General features: G+C 42.8%; 1 protein-coding gene across 2 annotated transcripts; it reads right to left on the bottom strand.

Annotated features, from left to right (window-relative positions):
- Nucleotides 1-3,255: 3,255 nt before the first annotated feature.
- MTF1 (metal regulatory transcription factor 1) lies at nt 3,256-19,308 on the bottom strand. Of its 2 annotated transcripts, none has more exons than XM_075774225.1 (11): nt 19,180-19,308; nt 17,661-18,125; nt 10,848-11,086; nt 10,293-10,424; nt 9,687-9,760; nt 9,022-9,155; nt 8,107-8,184; nt 6,973-7,075; nt 5,824-6,380; nt 4,863-4,929; nt 3,256-3,849 (listed from the first exon to the last, which is right to left on the bottom strand). In XM_075774225.1, the coding sequence occupies exons 2-11, from the start codon at nt 18,072-18,074 to the stop codon at nt 3,461-3,463; spliced, it is 2,187 nt and encodes a 728-aa protein (XP_075630340.1). In that variant the 5' UTR covers nt 18,075-18,125; nt 19,180-19,308; the 3' UTR covers nt 3,256-3,460. The 2 variants fall into 2 exon arrangements, with proteins under 2 accessions (XP_075630340.1, XP_075630339.1); XM_075774224.1 differs by lacking the exon at nt 19,180-19,308 and adding an exon at nt 18,500-18,608.
- Between the last annotated feature and the right edge of the window lie 5 nt (nt 19,309-19,313).

Here is a 19,313-nt window from a genome sequence, read left to right as displayed (position 1 = left end):
CTTCTGCACCCATCTAGAAACTGTAAGTAACCAAATAAACACTCACAAGCCACAAAACAGCAAAACCTTTAACACAGACCCAGAGCAGTGCAGTTTTGCTCCCTGACTGATAATTAAAGGGGTTTGTGAAATGCAGATTTTGCAGGGGGAGGGCACACTGTTCTCAGAGGCTCCAGCGTATTACAGAACATGCCCCTTTCTGGGAATCCAGCGTCTGACCAGATCTACAATGGTACAAACTCCCCCCTTTATTAAAAGTGTTATTGCGAATATGGTAAATGCCGGGGCAACAAGAGGAGAAGGACAGAAAATTCTCTGGCACCGAGGAATCTCAGGGCTTTGCTGCGACTGCCCTCTCTTGCCAGCTGCCACGGATCTCCTCCCATCCCCAGCAGCACAATGTTTGATCACACAGCACGGGGGACGATGCGAATGGCCACTGTGAAACACATCAGATACACGCAGCATGGAACACTCTGGAAAGCAGATCAAGGATTACACAACAAAAGCACACATCTGTACAACGCAATTGGGTGGGATGCACAGTCCGTGGTGCAGCGGCCTCTGCGTTCACAGAATCACGCTGCTCTCGCCTCGTTACAAGCTCTAATTAGTTTCACCTAAATCGCAGCCTGCCTGATGCACGTACGAGAGGGTAACGGCAAACCCAATGCATCTAAAATCAGCATAAACTTGGAACACATTGTTTTTCCTAGAACACACCAATAGAAAACAGTAGCTGTGAACAGAAAACAGCAGAGAGGTTAACCTCTGATACCCACTCAGAAAGGATGCGTGCAGCACCTCACTGCTGCCAATTACCACACTTCCAAATTAGCTTCTGATTTCAAAGCCTTTGGTAGATTCTTCCACTCATTTCTGTCACGAAGGAGTTTCTAAAGATGCTATATGGTCCAACCAGAAGCGTGCTTTAGGTGGACTAAGTCGCAAGAAGCAAAAGTAGGATGGAAAAACGCTTCCCTGAAGGACAGAAAGGCTCAGAAGTGGTTGCCAAATCCCTCAGCTGCCACATCTGGTACCCTTGTCCGCACCAGAGAAAACCCCGCAGCTCCAGGGGGATCTACATGCTCCCGCATCAGCGGACTCTCTCACACGCACACATCCACTCACCCTCAAGTACCACTGCCACACGACGACGCAGGAAAGGCAGAGGTCCTGGCAGCGGCCTGTGCCCCATGGGGACCTCCTGGGCAGCTCCAGCGCCACTTGCTCTCCTCCGAAGCAGAGCTCTACACAGAGAGCTGGCAGGAGACTCACCCCTGTGAGGGCAGTTCCAGCCACACAGGCTTGAGACTCTCTTTTGCATTCATACGCAGCATTTTGTGCTGCTGCGTAACCAAACTGCATCACAAAACGAAGCTGTAGGAGAAAACCAAAAGGGGCCACCATATCTCCGCCCTCTAGGGATTACCACCACAAGAACAAAATATAAACCACTTTGTTAATCCGCGTTTTGTGGATGCGAACCTTATTGCTGCAGGACCCACTTCCCCCTGCGATAGCACTACACCACACGCCAACGCGCACAGAAACACGGTAGCGTGTTTCAGTTCAGCTGCTGCCCCCAAGCTCGTCACTGCAATGACCAAAACGGGAGCGCTCTGCACATTCTTTGCACAGCCTCTCCTCCCTCACATTTGCCCCAACGGGACAGTTTCACCCTTCTGCACCTAACAACTGGAAACAAGTTGTCAGAGGTGAAAAGTGAGTTCCCTTCAGCCCATTTCCATCTGTGCTGTGACAGCGGATTCGCAAGGGACTAGCACACAAGATCGCTTGAGCTGCTCTCTCAGCTAAGACTGTGACAGCAGCGTTGGCAAGTCTACACAGAGCATGTCACAAGAGGGTTAGAAAACCTGCTAATCACCCGGTATCCTGGGGAGCTCTGGCTGCACTCAAACAATTCTCCCCCAGCAGGTACAGAGAGCAGCTTTGATCAAATACGAGTGAAAGATCTCTATCCACTAGGAGTTTGCATTCCTAAATTTAGTGCGCAGGACACTCCACATTAATTGGCTTACAGTCATTATCTTTGTATTTCACTAATGACAACACTGTAAACTGAATAAAGACTATTTAATACTCTTTCCTTTAACACAAAAGGACTGACAGCCAAAGCCAGAAAGATGGATAAAACACTATAAAATTACATCTTTTAAAATAATGCAGCATAAATAAACCATTTAGAATGAGACTGCATTTATTGCAACATTACAGGCTTTTTGGTGGAAGGGGGGTTTGTGTTTTATTTACCCTGAGTAGGTTAGAATATAGACTTTCAGTTTGATATGAAAAACTACTATGTTGTGTAAAATCTTTTAGTCAAGAAATAGCCCCGTGCACAAAAAGCTGGCATTGCAGTAGGTTGGAGGCAGATTCAGGCAGAAATTATATAGCTCAACAGAAAAAAGGAAGCATTTATGGAAAGCTGAAGGATAGACTCACTGAATTCAAACTGAATTTATGTTGAATCAGTCTGAAAATTTTCCTAGAGTTGTTCTTGACAAAAGATGAGAGTAACCAGCAAAGGCACCATGCTCCTGATTAAACAGTCGCGGGGGTTAAAAGGATGACTTGTTTCTGAACAGAGCCAAATAAATCAAAAGAGCAGCAGGCACCAATCTGACTACACCTGGGACTCACTGCATCCTCCAAAGCCAGGCAAAGAAAACAGACTCTCGAGCCTGAGTAAGCAGGGGCTCCGATTGTGTTTCCATGTTGTGAAACAGTGTGTCTGCCACCACACTTTTAAGTCCTAATGAAATTAAATGAACAGATCTACCAGGAGCACAGGGTACTTGTGCTCTGCTGAAATAAGCTCCCCAAAATTTCTGTAGGCTTTAGTAACAGCGTTAGTACAAAGCAAACCCAGGTATCAGCTCCCAACTCAGTGATGTGACAATTGCATTCCAATAAAATTGCAGATAAATGATCTTCTACAATAATGCCATTTTCTACTACAGCAAATTCCTTTCCTGGGCTCCCCTCATAGTGCACGGTTAGTATCAGACACAAGAGACAGAAGAAAATTATAGACCCAAGGAGTTGTAACAAAGACCCACTCGCTGCCAGTACCTTAATCCCAAACATAAGTGATGTGCAATTGGAGACAAACTAACCCCCCTTTTTTTTTTTTTAAATCTTTTTGCACACGAGTAATCTTAACTTCTGTGTTCACATATGACAAGCAAAAGTGACAGACAGTGCAGCCAAAACAGTTCATATATAACTTAGCTTTTCCTTTTTTTTTTTTTCCTTTTCTTTTTTTAGATAGATTCTCAAAGATGGATGTACCTGGGATGTGACTAAGATGACATCTGTGAAGCAGAAATAAGCCACAAAACTTCCAAAGAGAAAGGAAAAAGAATCAATCCTTCAGTTTCTGCTTCTAAGGAGAAGGGTTTTACCCACCAGGTGCAAAGGAAAATCTGGAACATCTTCACTTAGAGAAGCTGCTATTCAAACCAATTTCTTCCTCGCCCTGCAGTAGTGCTTCAATTGGAATTATGTTAGATGGGGTTTCAGGGCTTTGGAGGGACAGGAAGTCCGATACATCCATGGCACTTAATGTTTCAGTCTGAGAGTCTGAAGGGCTAACTATCTGACTGCTCTGCCCACACGAAGGAGAAGGGGAAGAGGAAGGAAAGGTCTGAGGCTGCAGCTGGGGAGCTGGCTGCTCCAAAGCTTTTGAATCAGGCGAGGAACATTCCTTCTTAACGGTGGCTTTGTCCTTGGCAGAGTCTCGGCAGGCACACTGACACTGGCAGGCCTCCTCCTGCTTTATAATAATGACAGGAACACTGAGACCAATCTGCTGAACAGGGTTTCCTGAAGGTGAAACAAAGACAAAACACAATGGAACTACACAATTTCACAGCAGGGAGAGACAAATAATCTTTGTTAAATTTAGATTGTATGCACCGTGCAGCAGAGATTACGCATTACTTTGTTCAAGCACAATGAATACCTCTAGCAGACAATAAGTAAGAAAAAAGTGGCAGGTACTCTCTGATGATGAGCAACCTGTTCAGGCTGAATCCAGGCATTGGAAGTCTGATCTAAGTTTTTTTACACAGCACAGCGTGTCTCTTCTGAAAGCCATCGTAACTTTTACAGCATAAAACCCAATAAAGAGTGGCATTCAAACGCCCCAGTCCCTATGCACCAATGTTTGAAGATGATCATACAACATTACATCAACACAGGTATTTTCCTGTTCATTTTCTCTAGTCTTTCTTCTCCCATCTTGCTTCTCATGCTTCCTCCTCGCTCTTCCTATGTTGCTCTACTTGCCTGGCTTCCTTTCTTTTTTAAAATTTAAATTTTAAACTTACCTGATCTCTCTAGACTCTGATTCATCTTTGCAATACAGTAACACCATGTAGGAAGCATGTTATGGAACAGAACTTCTACAGTTGTGTATCATTTTGATTAATCTCACAGATAGCGCTTACCAAAAACAATTGCTAGAGAACTGATTAAGTTTACTATCTGTTTCATGCCTTCCTTTAAAAGAACAAAACCAAAATATGTCCCTGCATTTCTGTCTTCTATTCTTCCAAGTGCCATTAAAGTACCACTTTTATGATTACTGGATCTGATTTGTGAAGCTGATTATCTTACAAGTTATCTTACAAGTTAGAGCAACTAACTACTACAGGACAGATCTCAGCACAAATCCATGAGTCTACAACAGACTGCACTTAAAACCTCAAGAAGATTAAAAAAAAAAATATTCTCTTCAACTTTTCTGCAAGCAATAAAATCACCACAAATCCTGGTCAAGCTAACAGTACTACAAACAGAGAAAGAGACAAAACCAAGTTCAGTGTCAAGCTTACCTGTGTTGCCAGCTACTGGTAATGCAGTGGTAAAAAAAACCTTTTCTACTACTTTTGGAACTTGTGGCTTTAAAGAGAAAAAAAACCAAAAAACAAGAAAAAAGCATGAGTTGATTCCAATCAAATATCTACTGTTTAAATTCTAAACAGCTGCAATCAAAAGATTCAAAAGAGAACACAGAGGAAAACTAGTAAAAAATTATAACATTTAGCTTGGTTCTGAGCAATGTTCTGGCTATCCCAAAACACAGAGTATTAGCTCAGTAGTTTTAAAGATAGGGAGTAATCGCCCTCCCCACTACATGCTTGTTAACACAGCTTGTGGTTTTTGACAATCGAATGACTGATTTCTTAGAAAACTGCTGTGCTTGCTCATCTGCTTGTACCTGCTGCCACTCATTCTTGACCATTCGCAACTGAGAAAGTCTAAAAGGTGGCCACAGCATTCTCAAAGACAAGACACTGAAGTGTCAGCTGTCCAGATTTACTGGAGGACCAGAAACATTCTGTTTTCCCAGAAAACTTTTCATTATCTTTATCAGGCTGAGGAAGAGACAGATTACAAAAAGTCTCAACACAAACTTTACAGAATTTTTTGTGCTTCTACTTGTCAAAAGTAATAGATTAAAACCCACGTACATTCTCAGGCCACGTGGTGCACTGTCCTGAATAAACCAAACTGATACCTGATGTGAGAAGTCTGCCACTGGGGAAAAGCAGCAAGCAAGATTTTTCTGCACCCTGGATTTCGCTATCTATCCATTTTCTATTTATTTCTCTATCTATTCTAGGGGCTACATTGGTGACATGTTTATACATATTAACATAAACATTAAACAATCCTGCATCCTGGTTCATATCTTACAGTTATAGGTTTGATCCCCTTCCTTTTCAAAAGCAAGGACTCCAGGAGGAAGAGGAATGGTTCACACTGTTTCAAAGCTGTGCTGGATATACTAACCATTTGTTCTTGGCTTTGCGGAGAACCAGTGGCACCATTTAAGATCCATTGTAAGTTTTGCTCTCCCATGACAATGCTGGACTGCAGAATAGCGGTGCTCTGAGAAGGTGTAATTGTTATTGTTGGATTACTGGTCAGAACAGAGTTCGCACCAACAGGCACAGTCTGAACTACAGCTGGCAGGGGCTCAGTGGCACTTGATGCTGTTGGGGCAGATGCCCCAGCAACCACTGAAAGTCCTTGTACAATGGGCTGTGGCGGCGTCTGAGTGTGCTGCAGGAAGTCTTGGTGACTGGCTGCAAACTGTGTGCTGTGAGGAACAGGCACTTCTGGGGATTGTAAAACAGTTGCAGGATTTCCAAACGCAGCTTGCTGTGAGCTGGTTCCTATGGAGGAGGGAGCAGCGGGTGCTGCCGAGGCTTGTAGTGCTGAATGTGAAGGCTCAGAGATGCCAAGCTGCAGTACAAGTGGAAGAGACAACGATGCCGAGTCTCCTGCAGAAGGCGGAACAGCAGTAACTGAGTCTGCATCGCCATTAAAACCTTCAATCAAGGCAGCTGCCAAAAGAAACAAAGAAAAAAATATAAATACATCAGTTCTCATAAGATCTCAGTAAACAACTTTTTCAATTAACTTATCAGCTAGCTGATGGACTTTTGTTAAGTAAAGCATTACCACTTTCACATCTTCAGACTAGCGCTCAAAACATATTACACTAGATGGTGAAATGTAAAAGTAGGTCCAAATTCAGGAAGCTAGTAACACTGAATACTATACACAAGTTGCTCAGCCTCATTAGCTCTCTCCAAGAAGCCTTTTTATCAGTGGGTTTGTGCCACTACACCAAGAGAGGAAGCTTGAAAACAATGCTTATGTGGAAAGTCCAAGAGCATCAGTGTCAGCTTTGTACAACAGCGTGCTGCAAATACTCAGTCAGTTCCCCTGTCACTGTCCGAGTGTTACACCGTCTGTGAATACAATGCATTTCAGCACAGAACAACTTCAACACTGCAGTTAAAGTTCTGTTCGATACCTAAAGCTATGCGGGGCAGTAATCTTCAGTCTGAAATGCTGAATTAAGCACATGCACGCAGAGGGGGCCAACTGTCCAACAACTCCCTCTCAAAAAAGCGCGGATACAATTTGTACCTGTCTGCTGAGAGTCGTCCTGATTTGCAGTATGATCTGGGCTCTGGAACATAGACTCAAAGATGCTTGCTGGTGAGATTGTGCTAAGGTCTTGTCCATGTGTCTGGCAAATAGAAAATAAAGAGTAAGAGATCAGATAATGCTATATCTCAGGTTTCCATAAACTTTGCACAAATCCCGATCAAGCAGCACATGAATGTCAGAAATACCTCTCCAATTAACCAGCCACCTTCAGGAAAGGCGACATATTTCACTTACCTAGTGTAAAACGACACTCAGCTTGTTTTTGTTAGCCACAATCAAATTGACCAACGTAATGAGCAAATCCTTACAAAAATAAACAAGTCTTTCAAAAGTAAAATATATTCTTCTGCATACATACTTTGTTTACCCTTATTTCTTGTAATACTCTGTTAGAAACAGAAATCAATTTGTTCTTGGCTGTTTGTCAAACCTTTTCTGAAGCAGAAACAAAATAGCTCTGCTTAGATTATATCCTGGACTATGCGCTACCATCACCCACACTGCTCTAGGAACAGAATATATTAGAAAGCTGCAGACTGTTTCCACATCTAAGCACAAAAGAATTACAGTCTCATCAGTATATAATGTTCCTCTATGTAAAATTTAAGCTCAGTCAACAATTATCAATAAGCAAGAACATTATTACAGTAAAATCAGATGCAGAGCCTTTAAAAACAGGTTGAATTAAGCACTGCATATTTTGGAGTAAAATACCTCTCAGTTATTCTGTTCTTAGATAGAAATATTTATTTTTTGTTCCAACATTCCAAAAAGGACAGCAATCGTATGCCACATTTACAGGCTCAATGTGTAAGAAACACATTTTTTGTCAAGAGAGCGCCTCCTGCAAACTGCCACAAGAGAAAAAAAAGCCACATTCAGTGCATCTAAAACAATTCCATCCAAAGTCACTTATTCTTTCAAAGACTACATCTCCTCCACTAGCAAAATGAGCCTAAAGCAGAGCCTGCTGGAGGCCTGGACAAGTGAAACAGAAGCAACCAGCCACACATATCTAATCTGCTGTGTTCTAGTTGACAGGACAAGCACATTGCCAGAAAAAAGCAAAACTCAAGTTACAGGTGAGGCAATTCTGGGACAGTAACTCACTGGATTAGAGTTCTCCCGCAATTCTGAATCTGTTGATATGAGGCTTAAGTCACTCAGACAAAGTGAGTGGCTTGTATCCTGTAAAGAAGAAAAAGAAAACGAGTTATATATTTTTAAAATGGTGTCAGAAATGTTTTAAATTACTTTTTAGAGCCCATATAAGTCTGCCTAGGTAGAATTTTTTTTACCTATATGTGATCCAAGTCTCAGTTCTAAAATCAAACGAGCAATACTACTAAGCAAATGTTGTTTAGTAGATATCAAGGATACTTAACACCTCTTTCCCATTACTTCCAAAAAATTAAATAACCTAGAATTTTAAATTGGCACAGGAACAAATCAGCCTATAGAAAAATAAAAAAGCCCCAAGCCTTACCAGTTAGTATTTATTTTACTTCACACACTTATTACATAGCCTTGACTAAAGCATAAGAATCTACCGGGAAAGCATGATAATATATATAATTGCCTATAAACTTGTGTTAGTACTTGGGATACTCGTCAAAGTAGCAGCAGCCCAACTGTTAATTTTAATGTGGTTAAAATTAATAGACAGATTCAGCTGAGCTTTTCTAAATAAAACTTGATAACCAAATACCATGCTAGAAGTTTCAGAAATACTGATCCCTCAGTTCATTAACAGCACACTGTAAACACAGCATATGAGAATAAACCCTACACTGCCACCTTGAATGCCAGAATTTCAGAACTGAAATTGAATTCTTAGTTCAAAAGAGAGAGGCACCTGTGGGTTTTTTCATGGGAGACGGGGCACCAAGTAGTTACAATTCCCTTAGAGAATCCCAGCGTTAAGCATTACACCTCTAGAACAAGCTACAGACCAAAAAATTTCTTTCCCAAAGTATGGTTTTATCTCCATCTAAGACAGAAGCTTTAGGAAGAAGCGCTACTAACCTCAGATACATTGTTATTGGGAAGTGCATTATAGGAATGTCCTTTCTCATGACCTTTCATGTGACTCTTGAGACTATATTGTGTACTAAAAGTCTTCTCACAGCCATTACTGGGACAGAAGAAGGGTTTCTCCCCTATAGGCAGCACAAAACACAAACTTATAAACACTCTATGAGACACACACCTCTACAGCACATAGGAGAGTGATAATATTTTACACAAACAAGACTGCATAATGTCACTTCACACATTCAGCGTTCTTGGAAGTCTTGCAGATAAAAACTTCCATTTTGCCATGTGAACTGACACAAGACCACATTTAATTTTTATCCATCATAACTGATACATTTGTGAAACGTTCATGAAATTCAAGACCTGTCAAGCACAAATAGAAGTGCATAAATGGAATATTGGGGAGTGTCCCGAATCAGATGCAGGAATTTGCACTTGGCCTTGTCAAACTTCATGAGGTTGGCATGGGCCCACTCCTCCAGCCTGTCAAGGTCCCTCTGGACAGCATCCCTTCCCTCAAACATACTAACTGTACCACTCAGCTTGGCATCACCCACGTATTATATCCAAGTATAAATACATAGTAGGATTCTGAGAGTTAGTATAAACTGAATAAGCTCAATTAAAGAAAAAAACAAACCCTTGGGACTTACCAGTATGTGTCCTAACATGTGTTTTAAGGTGGTGGCTTGCAGCAAAAGCCTTTCCACAGCCGTCATGCTCACACCTGAATGAGGCATCACAGAAGAGTTAGCATCAGGCTGCTTTGATGCATTAGTTAACAACCTTAGATCACGCTTTGCAATAGTCCAGGACTCTGGAAAGCAGGCCTAATGCTAGTCGGTGTTAGTAATCGGGTATCTCCCTGATATCCATGCTGTGGATGCTACACAGACTATAGCAGGGCTCTGAACAGCACTTCAAAATTCAAGCATGAAGTCAGCATTTGGGGGGGCTCCTTCATGGAATAACCATTGCATCACAGCAGAGAAGCAGCAATGTTTTAAAAGCATGCTCATCGTGGCACACATTTATGTTTACAAAAATAGCTTGACTGTTCTTGTCTTTGAAGACAGTCATTTCACCCATTTTTATAAGCAACTGAGGGAGATCTAGAACAAACATGCTCAAATGCTAGCCACCTTCACTTTTTTTCTCATGAGAATAGCTTTTCATTCAGGACAGTAACAACTGCCTTTTGGCACAGGTGGCCCATTACATAAATCCCAAGAAGTAAAAACTGCCATCCAGCAACTTACCGAAATGGCTTTTCTCCTGTGTGTGTTCGAATGTGCTTCCTCAGGTCACTGTGCGTTGTGAAATATTTACTGCAGCCTTCTGATTCACAGTTAAATGTTTTCCCTGTGTGAAGCCTCTGATGTGCTTTCAGCCTAAAAAGCATGCCAAAAAAATCCCTCTTATGACTTGTAGGACGAGACAGTCCCCAGCTGAGGCAAGCCAGTCATTCATTCAAATGTGCAGGACAGGATCAAAGGCGTTAAGCCTTCCTGAAGTGAAGGTAACTAGCTTACGGGAGTAACCAACACTGCTTCCAAAGTCCTCCAGCAAATCTGAGAATTCCTTGTGTTTGTGCACCATCACCAATACCATTGTAATATAAGCAAGCTACGTTTGTTATCATAGGTTCTGTCATCCTACTCTTGGTATAGCATTTCCACATTTTGGGGGGTTTATATTCATATCTGTACCTGGAAGCAGCATAATAATTGCATTCAGACAGAAACAAAAAGTAGATGCAACTTGCAGAACAGCAACAGCCACATCTACAAGAGGAATAGGCAGAGACTTCCTACCTGTACAGTGTATTGAATGCCTTTTCACAGCCCTGCACATCACATTCAAACGGCTTTTCCTTAGTGTGCACTCGAACATGGATTTTGAGGCTGTAGGAGGTAAGAAAGGCCTTGCCACAGCCTTCTTGATTGCAGACAAAAGTGTATTCCCCACGATGTGTCTTTTGGTGAGTGCGCAGGTTTCCAGCAGTGCTATAGGTGCGTGGACAGCCCTCAAAGGTGCACTGGTATCTCTTAACCTAAGAGACAAAAAAAAGCTGCACACTTAATTTTTAAGCATTTCTGGAATCCTGACAGGGTAAAACTGCAGTTCAGTTAAACATCAAAGACAATGGAATAGATTTTGAACCCAAAGGCAAAAAAAAAAAAAAAAAAATTGCCATTTAATTATCAGGTAACAATATTTCTGCTGCACTATCTGAGGAAGGATGGGACACACTGGAAAGGAGGCTGACCTTATAGAAGAATAGTAATCTAATAGAAGGGGGGAAAAAGGAAAAACATAATTCAAAATGTTTCTAGCTAAAAGTTTGATAAAATAGTTGGAAAGATCGTTAACAGGCTATTAAATCTATCCGCTAATTCCATATGTAGCACTCAGGTACTTCTGGCTGAGCTACTTATTTGTGGAGAAGGAAAACAAGGGAAAACGTGCTTTCGCAACCTTTAACCCTCCAAAGCACTGCCCTGTGTGCTGAATTCCCATTAACACCCTGAATGAGAACTATAGTTTTCACCATCTCCTATGGTCTAACCATCAGTCCATTTATTACTTCGTTTTATCTCAAAAGCAGCCTTCCTTGTGCTTTGTTCTTCTCTTCCGTTGTTTACCGAAATAGTCAACGCCTGAAGTGTAATGAATCAAACAAGGTGCTTTACATCAAAAGGCAAGTGTTACAGATTTCTCAGCCAGCTATCTAGATCCCCAGGAAACAATTTCACATCAAACTAGATCTGGTAGCCTTCCCAGCTTCTGCAACAGAACAGCAGAAAGAGAACGCGTAGAAACTTCCAGTGTGCAAGTCATAACGCTTAATTAAATCTCCTCTCTTGTGAAGTAGAAGGAATAAGCCATCTGATACGCTTGAATAAATCTGTCTTCAACATTAATTATCAGACTGATGGCTTTCATTTGACTGTTGCGGTTGAGAAACCTTAACATCTACATGGGATTACAGAGCCCGAGAGGACCTGATGGTTGACAGGCAAGAAGCAGAAGAGTATTCCAGAAGATGTTGACTTGGAAGTGTTTAGAAGGCAATGCAAACTCACGACAGAGGAGCAGGAACTTGCAGATTTAGTATTCTAACAACTAGTCAGGAAGATAATATAGCAGCAAGTAAGCCAGCAGTTTTCCTCTTTTCCAAGGCACAAAACACCTATCTCAGAGTACCCAGTATTATTGCTTAGAAAAGGCTGCAGACAGTCTTCAAAAAACCAGATACTGAATTGGGAGTTGATAGCAAGAGCACCAGATGAATCTATATATAATCGATGTGTAACTCTTATGGGTTTCTACCCATCTCATGGCTCAACAACTCTTCTTTTTTTAATTTCTATACACCCATCAGAAAAGAGCATTTGATAATCAGGGTCCTTTACTACCACAGCTTGGAAGCCAAGAACAGAATAACATGGGATGCCCCAATCTATTGTTAGGTAAGTATAAAATCACTTTATTTGAAGTCATGCTCCTCTCAGAATAACAGGAATTTAGGTAGATGTGTTAAGAAGGAGTAACACCAAAACTACATCATTCTTGGTGTGCCTAATTAAGAACAGAGTATTTTTTAATCCTTCCATAGAATAATTTGATTAATGCTTTGTGTAATATCACATAAATGAAAGAAACAAGGGGCCCTCAGTAAAACTGCTATGAGATCGGTAAATGGCTCTCAAACACGTTTGTGTTTTGTCCAAAATTTGTCTCCTGTTCATGTACTACAATGGCACAAGAATAAAGACAGTCGAGGGGATCTGGAGCACATTCTTTATTATGTTAACAGTTGCTGGTACTGTTGAAGACCGTATCAGTGCTATAAGGTCCAAAGGAAGGTACACACCTTCAGGTTGCGTTTCTCAACTAGTCGAAGTAACAGCCCTTAACAGTGTCAATTTGAGCCACGTTGCTCAGCATTTCCTCTCATCTACTACTAGATCCTATATCAAGTATGTGAGAACTGAGGCACCCAAAGAATATTTCATTACATGCTTTCACTCCTCTCTCTGTATACAGGTTTAAGGCCTTCATAACATTAACGACAGAGGTAGAGTCTAAAGCACTAAGGCACCCATCTCAGGGTTGTAACAATCAGGTTACTCAGCCTGCCCAGATCACCACCTCTAGAATAAGGGCAGCTTGGGCAAACAGCTCTTTACTCAGGGCAGGGATTTCAGGTAACTAAACACATCATCCCAACAGCTTCCCAGGAAGCACTGCAGTCATAGAGTGCCCTGGCACAAAGTCACACCAGGTATAATTTGGGATCTAGATGGCTCTCCATAAGGAAAGAGAAATAAATAGTATCTCAGTTACTGCCAAGCTATTTTGTAGGGGATCCCTTTAAGAAAGCTTTATAAAATCTGAGCACATAGGAGCTGAGTAATCTCTTGTGTAGTCTCAATCCATAGTCTCTTGTTGATACCACAACGACAGGCTGGCATCTACCTTCCCCTTCCTTTGGTAAAACCTTAGTATTTGGAGAATATTAAAGCAGGTTAGACATACAAGAGATCCTTGCACAGAGCATAGAAATGTCATAACTATAAAGCTAGAAAGACATAAGACAACTATAAAATAACTAAGGGTAGTTTTCATTTTGGCTAGTACTGAATTCAGTTCCTGCCTCTTACATATAGTTGACGTTAACAGCATATTGCTAAGTAGAGATGAGTTTTCCAAGCTATTTATTATCAACACTTGTCTTACTACTCGATTAATCCAAGGAGAAACTTTACTCTCAAATGCAGACTTGAACAGACAAATTACAGATCCAGGATCCAGTTCTCCATACTTTTCCAATTTCACATGACAGATGAGAAACAACATTATCCCACAGAATTGTAACTACCATGAAAAATACTTAACTATTGCAAAATACAGTAGGGCAGGAAAGGACAGCAGAAAGAAATTGCAGCTGGAGAAAGAACGAGTATAAAAAAGCATTTTGTCCCAGTAAGATTGGGAGAAAATTACCCATAATAAGTGGCTTATTAAAAACTACAGTTCATGAGCCTTAGTGCCAAAATCCAAAAAACTTTTCCTTTTTCAAAATATCTTGCCCTGTTGAAGGGCCACTTCTTCCAATCCTCACTACGCTCCCATTCAACAAGGGAGACTGTGGATTTGTTTGTGGCTTTCTGTTTTGTTTTCATAAAGGAATGGGGAAGAGGACCTACTCTACACTTAAATGTAACATGAAATTCACAATACAGAGCAAATTCTTGCTAAACCTTTCTCCTCCTGTGATCCAAGGCTTCCTATAAAGCATTTACTTACTACATATTTGCTAGTCCAGAAATACATGTGTGCCAAAGCAAGAGAAGTGGTACATTACACCAAAGCCAGCAGTTAATGTTTGCATCTGATTGTCCCTTGATTTTGTACAAGACAGTAAAAAGAGGAAAGATGAAAAAACATCAAGTGTTTAAATTGAACAAATGATCCAAATATGAGCAACAGTAACTTGAAGAGGAAGAGATTTTGGAGGTCTTCACATTTTTATCTAGTCATTCAGCATTGTTAGAAGCACCAGACAGAGAAGGAAACAATAATTTCACTGTAAAGTAACTTGCCCTTAATTTATAGTTCAAATCAGGTAAAAGTTATCAATAAATGTCTAAGCATTACACTACAGTTACAACACCATTGAGAAGTTTGGTTGCGTTGAGTCAGCCCAAACACAAGAGCATAGATGGATAACACAGATACAAGGTCAGAAAATACATTTTGTTATATGAATGTACATTATCTTCCCCAGGATCACCAGATTCAGTACAATTTACAAGTAAGCACTGAAGGAAGTGTTCCCTGTTAAGAGTTTTAAAGCCGCTGGAAATTAACATTTTACATACTGCATTACACGGCATTCTCCACAGTACTCCCCATAACACACAAGCAATTTGACACAGGCATGAACTACCTAAAAATCAAGCGAGGAGTCTGCTAAGCTTTCTAGGTGTTTACATTTAGGTCTAGAAAGTGAAAGAAAAGACGAATATTAATTATAGCTTAAGGATTTGGTTCCTAGCTGCCAATGCACAAGTTTAAAGGAAGATGGCAGTAACACTTTCAGTTTAATGGCCTAAACTACGACAAAGGCCTTGCAGTGCTCCCCCTTTTCTCAAAGGCCAAAGCTTTATTTCACAAATTATTCCGAGAAGGATACTGCAGACAGAAGCAATACCACCACCATGTTCTAAGCAAAATAAAACTTTCTGTAAAGCAGCAAAGCATTTAATTCTCATTTCACATTAGGAACACTAGCACATCAAATAAGCACTGATTATACACATAAAATTACGTAGATATTGACCATGAAAGACTCACAGTTACAGCAGCAAGTACTCAGGACTATAACCATACATAAGAAGCAACAACAAAAAAGAAACACGGCAGCAACAGGAAAAAACCACAGATGGCTGGGATACGAAGTGTACAGAAGCAAGTGGCTTTGAAGACAAAGGCTGTGGCTGCATCACATACGCTTTTTGTGACGGACAGTGTGCCGTCTCTCCCAAGGAGATGCACCAGAGGGAAGCTAGAAGAGTCTTAATTAAGCATTTACCTTACAAGTAGGAACTCATTGTCCAGTAATCAACAAGACTGGCAAAAGCTGAGCCTGACACGCCGTGCCAGTTTGCTCAGTTTGCCTTTAACTCATCTTGAGTTTAAGAGATTCTCTTTAAATTGCTAATTTTTCTATGTCATCACTGAACAAAAATATTAATGAATTTGAAATACAAGACTATAATCACATTTATTCTGACAGACAAAATTATAGTGAGAGAAGTACAATACAACAAAAGGAAGTTAAAAGTAATTAATGAAGTATAAAACCCTCTTTTGCTTCATAAATGTCTAACACTGATCTGAAAATTTAAGACTTTAAACAGTTATCTCAAGTGTTAGAACTGCTACAGATGTTTTGGAAGTACCAAAGAATTGGACTGCTGACGTTTTGAGATGAGCCAAATGTTCAGGGGTTTTAGAGCTTTCTCCTCCCCATCTCCAGACAACCTATCAAGGATTTCAAACAGCAGGACGAAAAGGGCTTTGACAAGATAGAAGTGTCACATATGCTTAGGGCTTATTTACACCACACTCAAATTAGTGTAATTTCTCCCCCCACCTCCACCCCCCCCCGCAAATTAACTTAACAGATGGAAAATAAACTCAGATAAAGAATTTCATTACGAAACGCCAGGTCTTACAAGCCTTTTCTAAAAAGAAAAGGTGAAGAAATAAAATCAGTTTAATTGCTTGTGCAGTCTTCAACACCTGTTTAGCTAGCGCACACTGTTCTCAGACACTACAGATTGCAAGCTTATTATCCTACAAAAAGAAAAGAAAGCATTGATATGACTGACATACCAAATTTAAATATTTTAGCAGCTGCTGTATCCTACCTTCTTAGCTGCTAACAGGAACAATAACCGAGCAAAAGGAGTTCCTTAGACTGAAGTGGGCTTATTGAGCAAACTCAGTCCAGAAGTTCCGTAATTGCAGAGCTGACCTCCTACAGCCCCATTTCCTCGCTGCCGAGCAAGCGATAATGAAGGTTCATTGCTAATCTAAATTATTCAAAGCGTTCAAATCCAGCTTCCTTTCTCAGCAAGGGCTCATTTCTGCAATTCTCTCTTACACCGAGTATCAATTACACAAGTAGTTGATACTACTACCACTGACACTAGCACAGACACTTGTATAGATCACCCCTTATTTAACTCAGAAGGGCCAAAAAAGAGCACAAAGTTGTCACTGCATTGGTATTTCAGTCAACTTTGCATGGCTTTTGTGCCTAAAAAGCGAGAATCCCAAGTCAGTCTGTACAAGCCCTCACCACTCTGCATGCAGGTAGAATTCATTAGGGAAACAATTAAAAGTAATCACTAATCACCATTTTAAATACGTAAGCTGACTTAAGCTTTCAAAATACAGCAGAAGACAGTTTAAAGTTTCCCTTATTTTCTTCTCACAGCTTCCCTGTGAGAGACACAATAAAGATACAAGTAATTTGAAGTTTGGCATCTTCAGTTGCATACTTTAGCTACTGCCAACAGTCTGGAATTTAACCCGTAACTTGGATGCGCTTTTCTCAAGAACGTGGTTAACCACAGAACAACAGAGTTCACGTTCTTTTTAGTTATCTCTGAACTCAGGAAATAATTGTCCAACCAAAAGAAAAATAAAAGACCACTAAAATCACACACACTACTAATATAAATGCATTTTCAGTACCATATTCTCCTGCTATCTAGTGTGTCACCACATGTCAAAAAGCGCTTCCTGGCTGCTTCACGAGAAAAGCAGCAGGATATTAGAGTGAAAACTGATGACGCTTGCAGCTTTGCTGCTGACCCACTACTCGACTGTGGGAAACGGTTATGCTTATCACCACAAAGCATTACTATCACTACAAGTAACGGCAGATTTAGCAGAGTGTAATTCACTCCGCTTTAAGAACAAGGGAAACTTGTGTCTGTCTCCCGGCAAACAGCTTTAGAAAAACACATTTTCAAAGCATTTACGGTCACCAGGTGAAAAAGCACTCACAATACACATAAAATTCAGAATCGCATTTAGCTACTTACTTCTTTAAGCTTAGTTTCTGGGCATTCAGACTGCAAAGTGAGTGTTGCTCCTTCGATATTTCTCGGCATAGGAGTTGAACCAGGATTTATTGTTAGATGGATCTGATCTGGAGAAATAATATGTTGCACGTAACCCTGGGACATTCCTTCATGATCTGCTATTAAATGAAATCCTTCTTCGTGACCCTCGGGTAAAAAAGGCAAGTGATCACCACACTGTCCTTCATCCTCATCATCTTCCAATACACTGTGGTCCTGCTCTATTAGAACAGTTGTCCTGTCATAGACCGTCCCAGACGATGAAGAAACCAGCCCGTTTTTATCAGCAAACCTCATCATATTGTCATCTTGGGTTAAATCGTCTTCCTCCGCTTCATAGTAGATAACGTTGCCCTCAGGACTGTTCTCCCCCATGGCTCACCGCCTCTCAGTGGGATATCGTCAAGTTAGACCGTAGCGACTCATCTGCAACACAAGGACGGGCGGCGGGGTCAGGCGGCTCTGCCCCGGCCGGGCCGGGCCCCCGCTCCGCTCTCAGGCGCAGCGCCGCCGGGCAGGTACCGCGCGGCCCCCGCTGCCTACCTCAGCCTCGGGGCGGAGGCGGAGGAGGCGGTGGCGGAGGCCCCGGGCGGTGCGGCACGGCCCGGCCCGGCCCCCCCCCGCCACGGGCCGGGAAAGTCGTCCCCTCCCTGAGCGCGGCGCTACCCCCGCCCGGCCGCGTACTGCTGCGCCGCCCCGCGGAGAGCGGCCACCGGGGCCTGCACGGGACCGCACCGCCCCCCAGCCCGGGCACCGAGAACGCGGCCCCGCCGCGCCCCAGCCGGCCCCGCCGCGCTCACCGAGCTCCCGGCAGCGGCGGCACCTCCTTCCCCGCCCCAGCGGCACCATGATTACCAGCACACTCACTTCCGCTTCCGGCCGCGCACGGCCCGACGGGAGAGCCGCGCCCACCGCGAGACCTCACGGGAAGGGGCGGGGGGGAGCGGGCCGCGCCTGCGCACTTCGGCGGCGGCTGCCCCGGGCCGGCCCGCCCGCCCCAGCGGGACCGCGGCCCCGAGCGCCGCCAGGCCGGAGGGGACGGGGGTGAGCGGAGCAACAGGCCCCGGGGCGGGGACGGGCCGCGAAGGCCCTGGCCCGGCAGCCACTGCAGCAGAGACCGCGCACGCAGCCAGTGTGAGAAGGGAGTTGTAGCGTGGAAGTGCTGTTACACGATAGGAAAAAATAACCATTTCTGCCGTCAGCGGCACAAGTTCAAAGCAGGGCACGCAAAGCCAAGTTTTCCTTGATATTCCATTTTTACCTCAGCATTTTCAAAAGCGGGCCTCGGGCTGCCCACGGGACAGGTCTGGCGACAGACAGCAAAGGCCCTCACCCGTTATTTGGCATTTTCAAACTCCGGGGCAGAGGCCGTCGTTCTCCCAGCAGCACCCACCTCTGCCCCGCGCCCTTCCCGCCGCCGTACGCACCGGCCTGCGCCTGTCTTCGGAATAACCCGCTCTCTTGCGGTGCAGGCCCGTACCTCCGTTAGATCGCCAGTCCACGTTGCTACACGGTCCCGGAGAGCTACGCGGGTGCGAAGGCCGCAGAAGGATTCGTGCGACGCCTCCGTGGTGCTACCCGCGACGCGGCGTTGCACCGTGGAAGGGGGCTGCT

Source organism: Balearica regulorum, chromosome 22 (assembly GCF_011004875.1).
Source record: "Balearica regulorum gibbericeps isolate bBalReg1 chromosome 22, bBalReg1.pri, whole genome shotgun sequence".
Lineage (NCBI taxonomy): Eukaryota > Metazoa > Chordata > Aves > Gruiformes > Gruidae > Balearica > Balearica regulorum.
The sequence above is the reverse complement of the archived record's forward strand: the minus strand, read 5'-3'. Positions and strand labels throughout refer to the sequence as shown.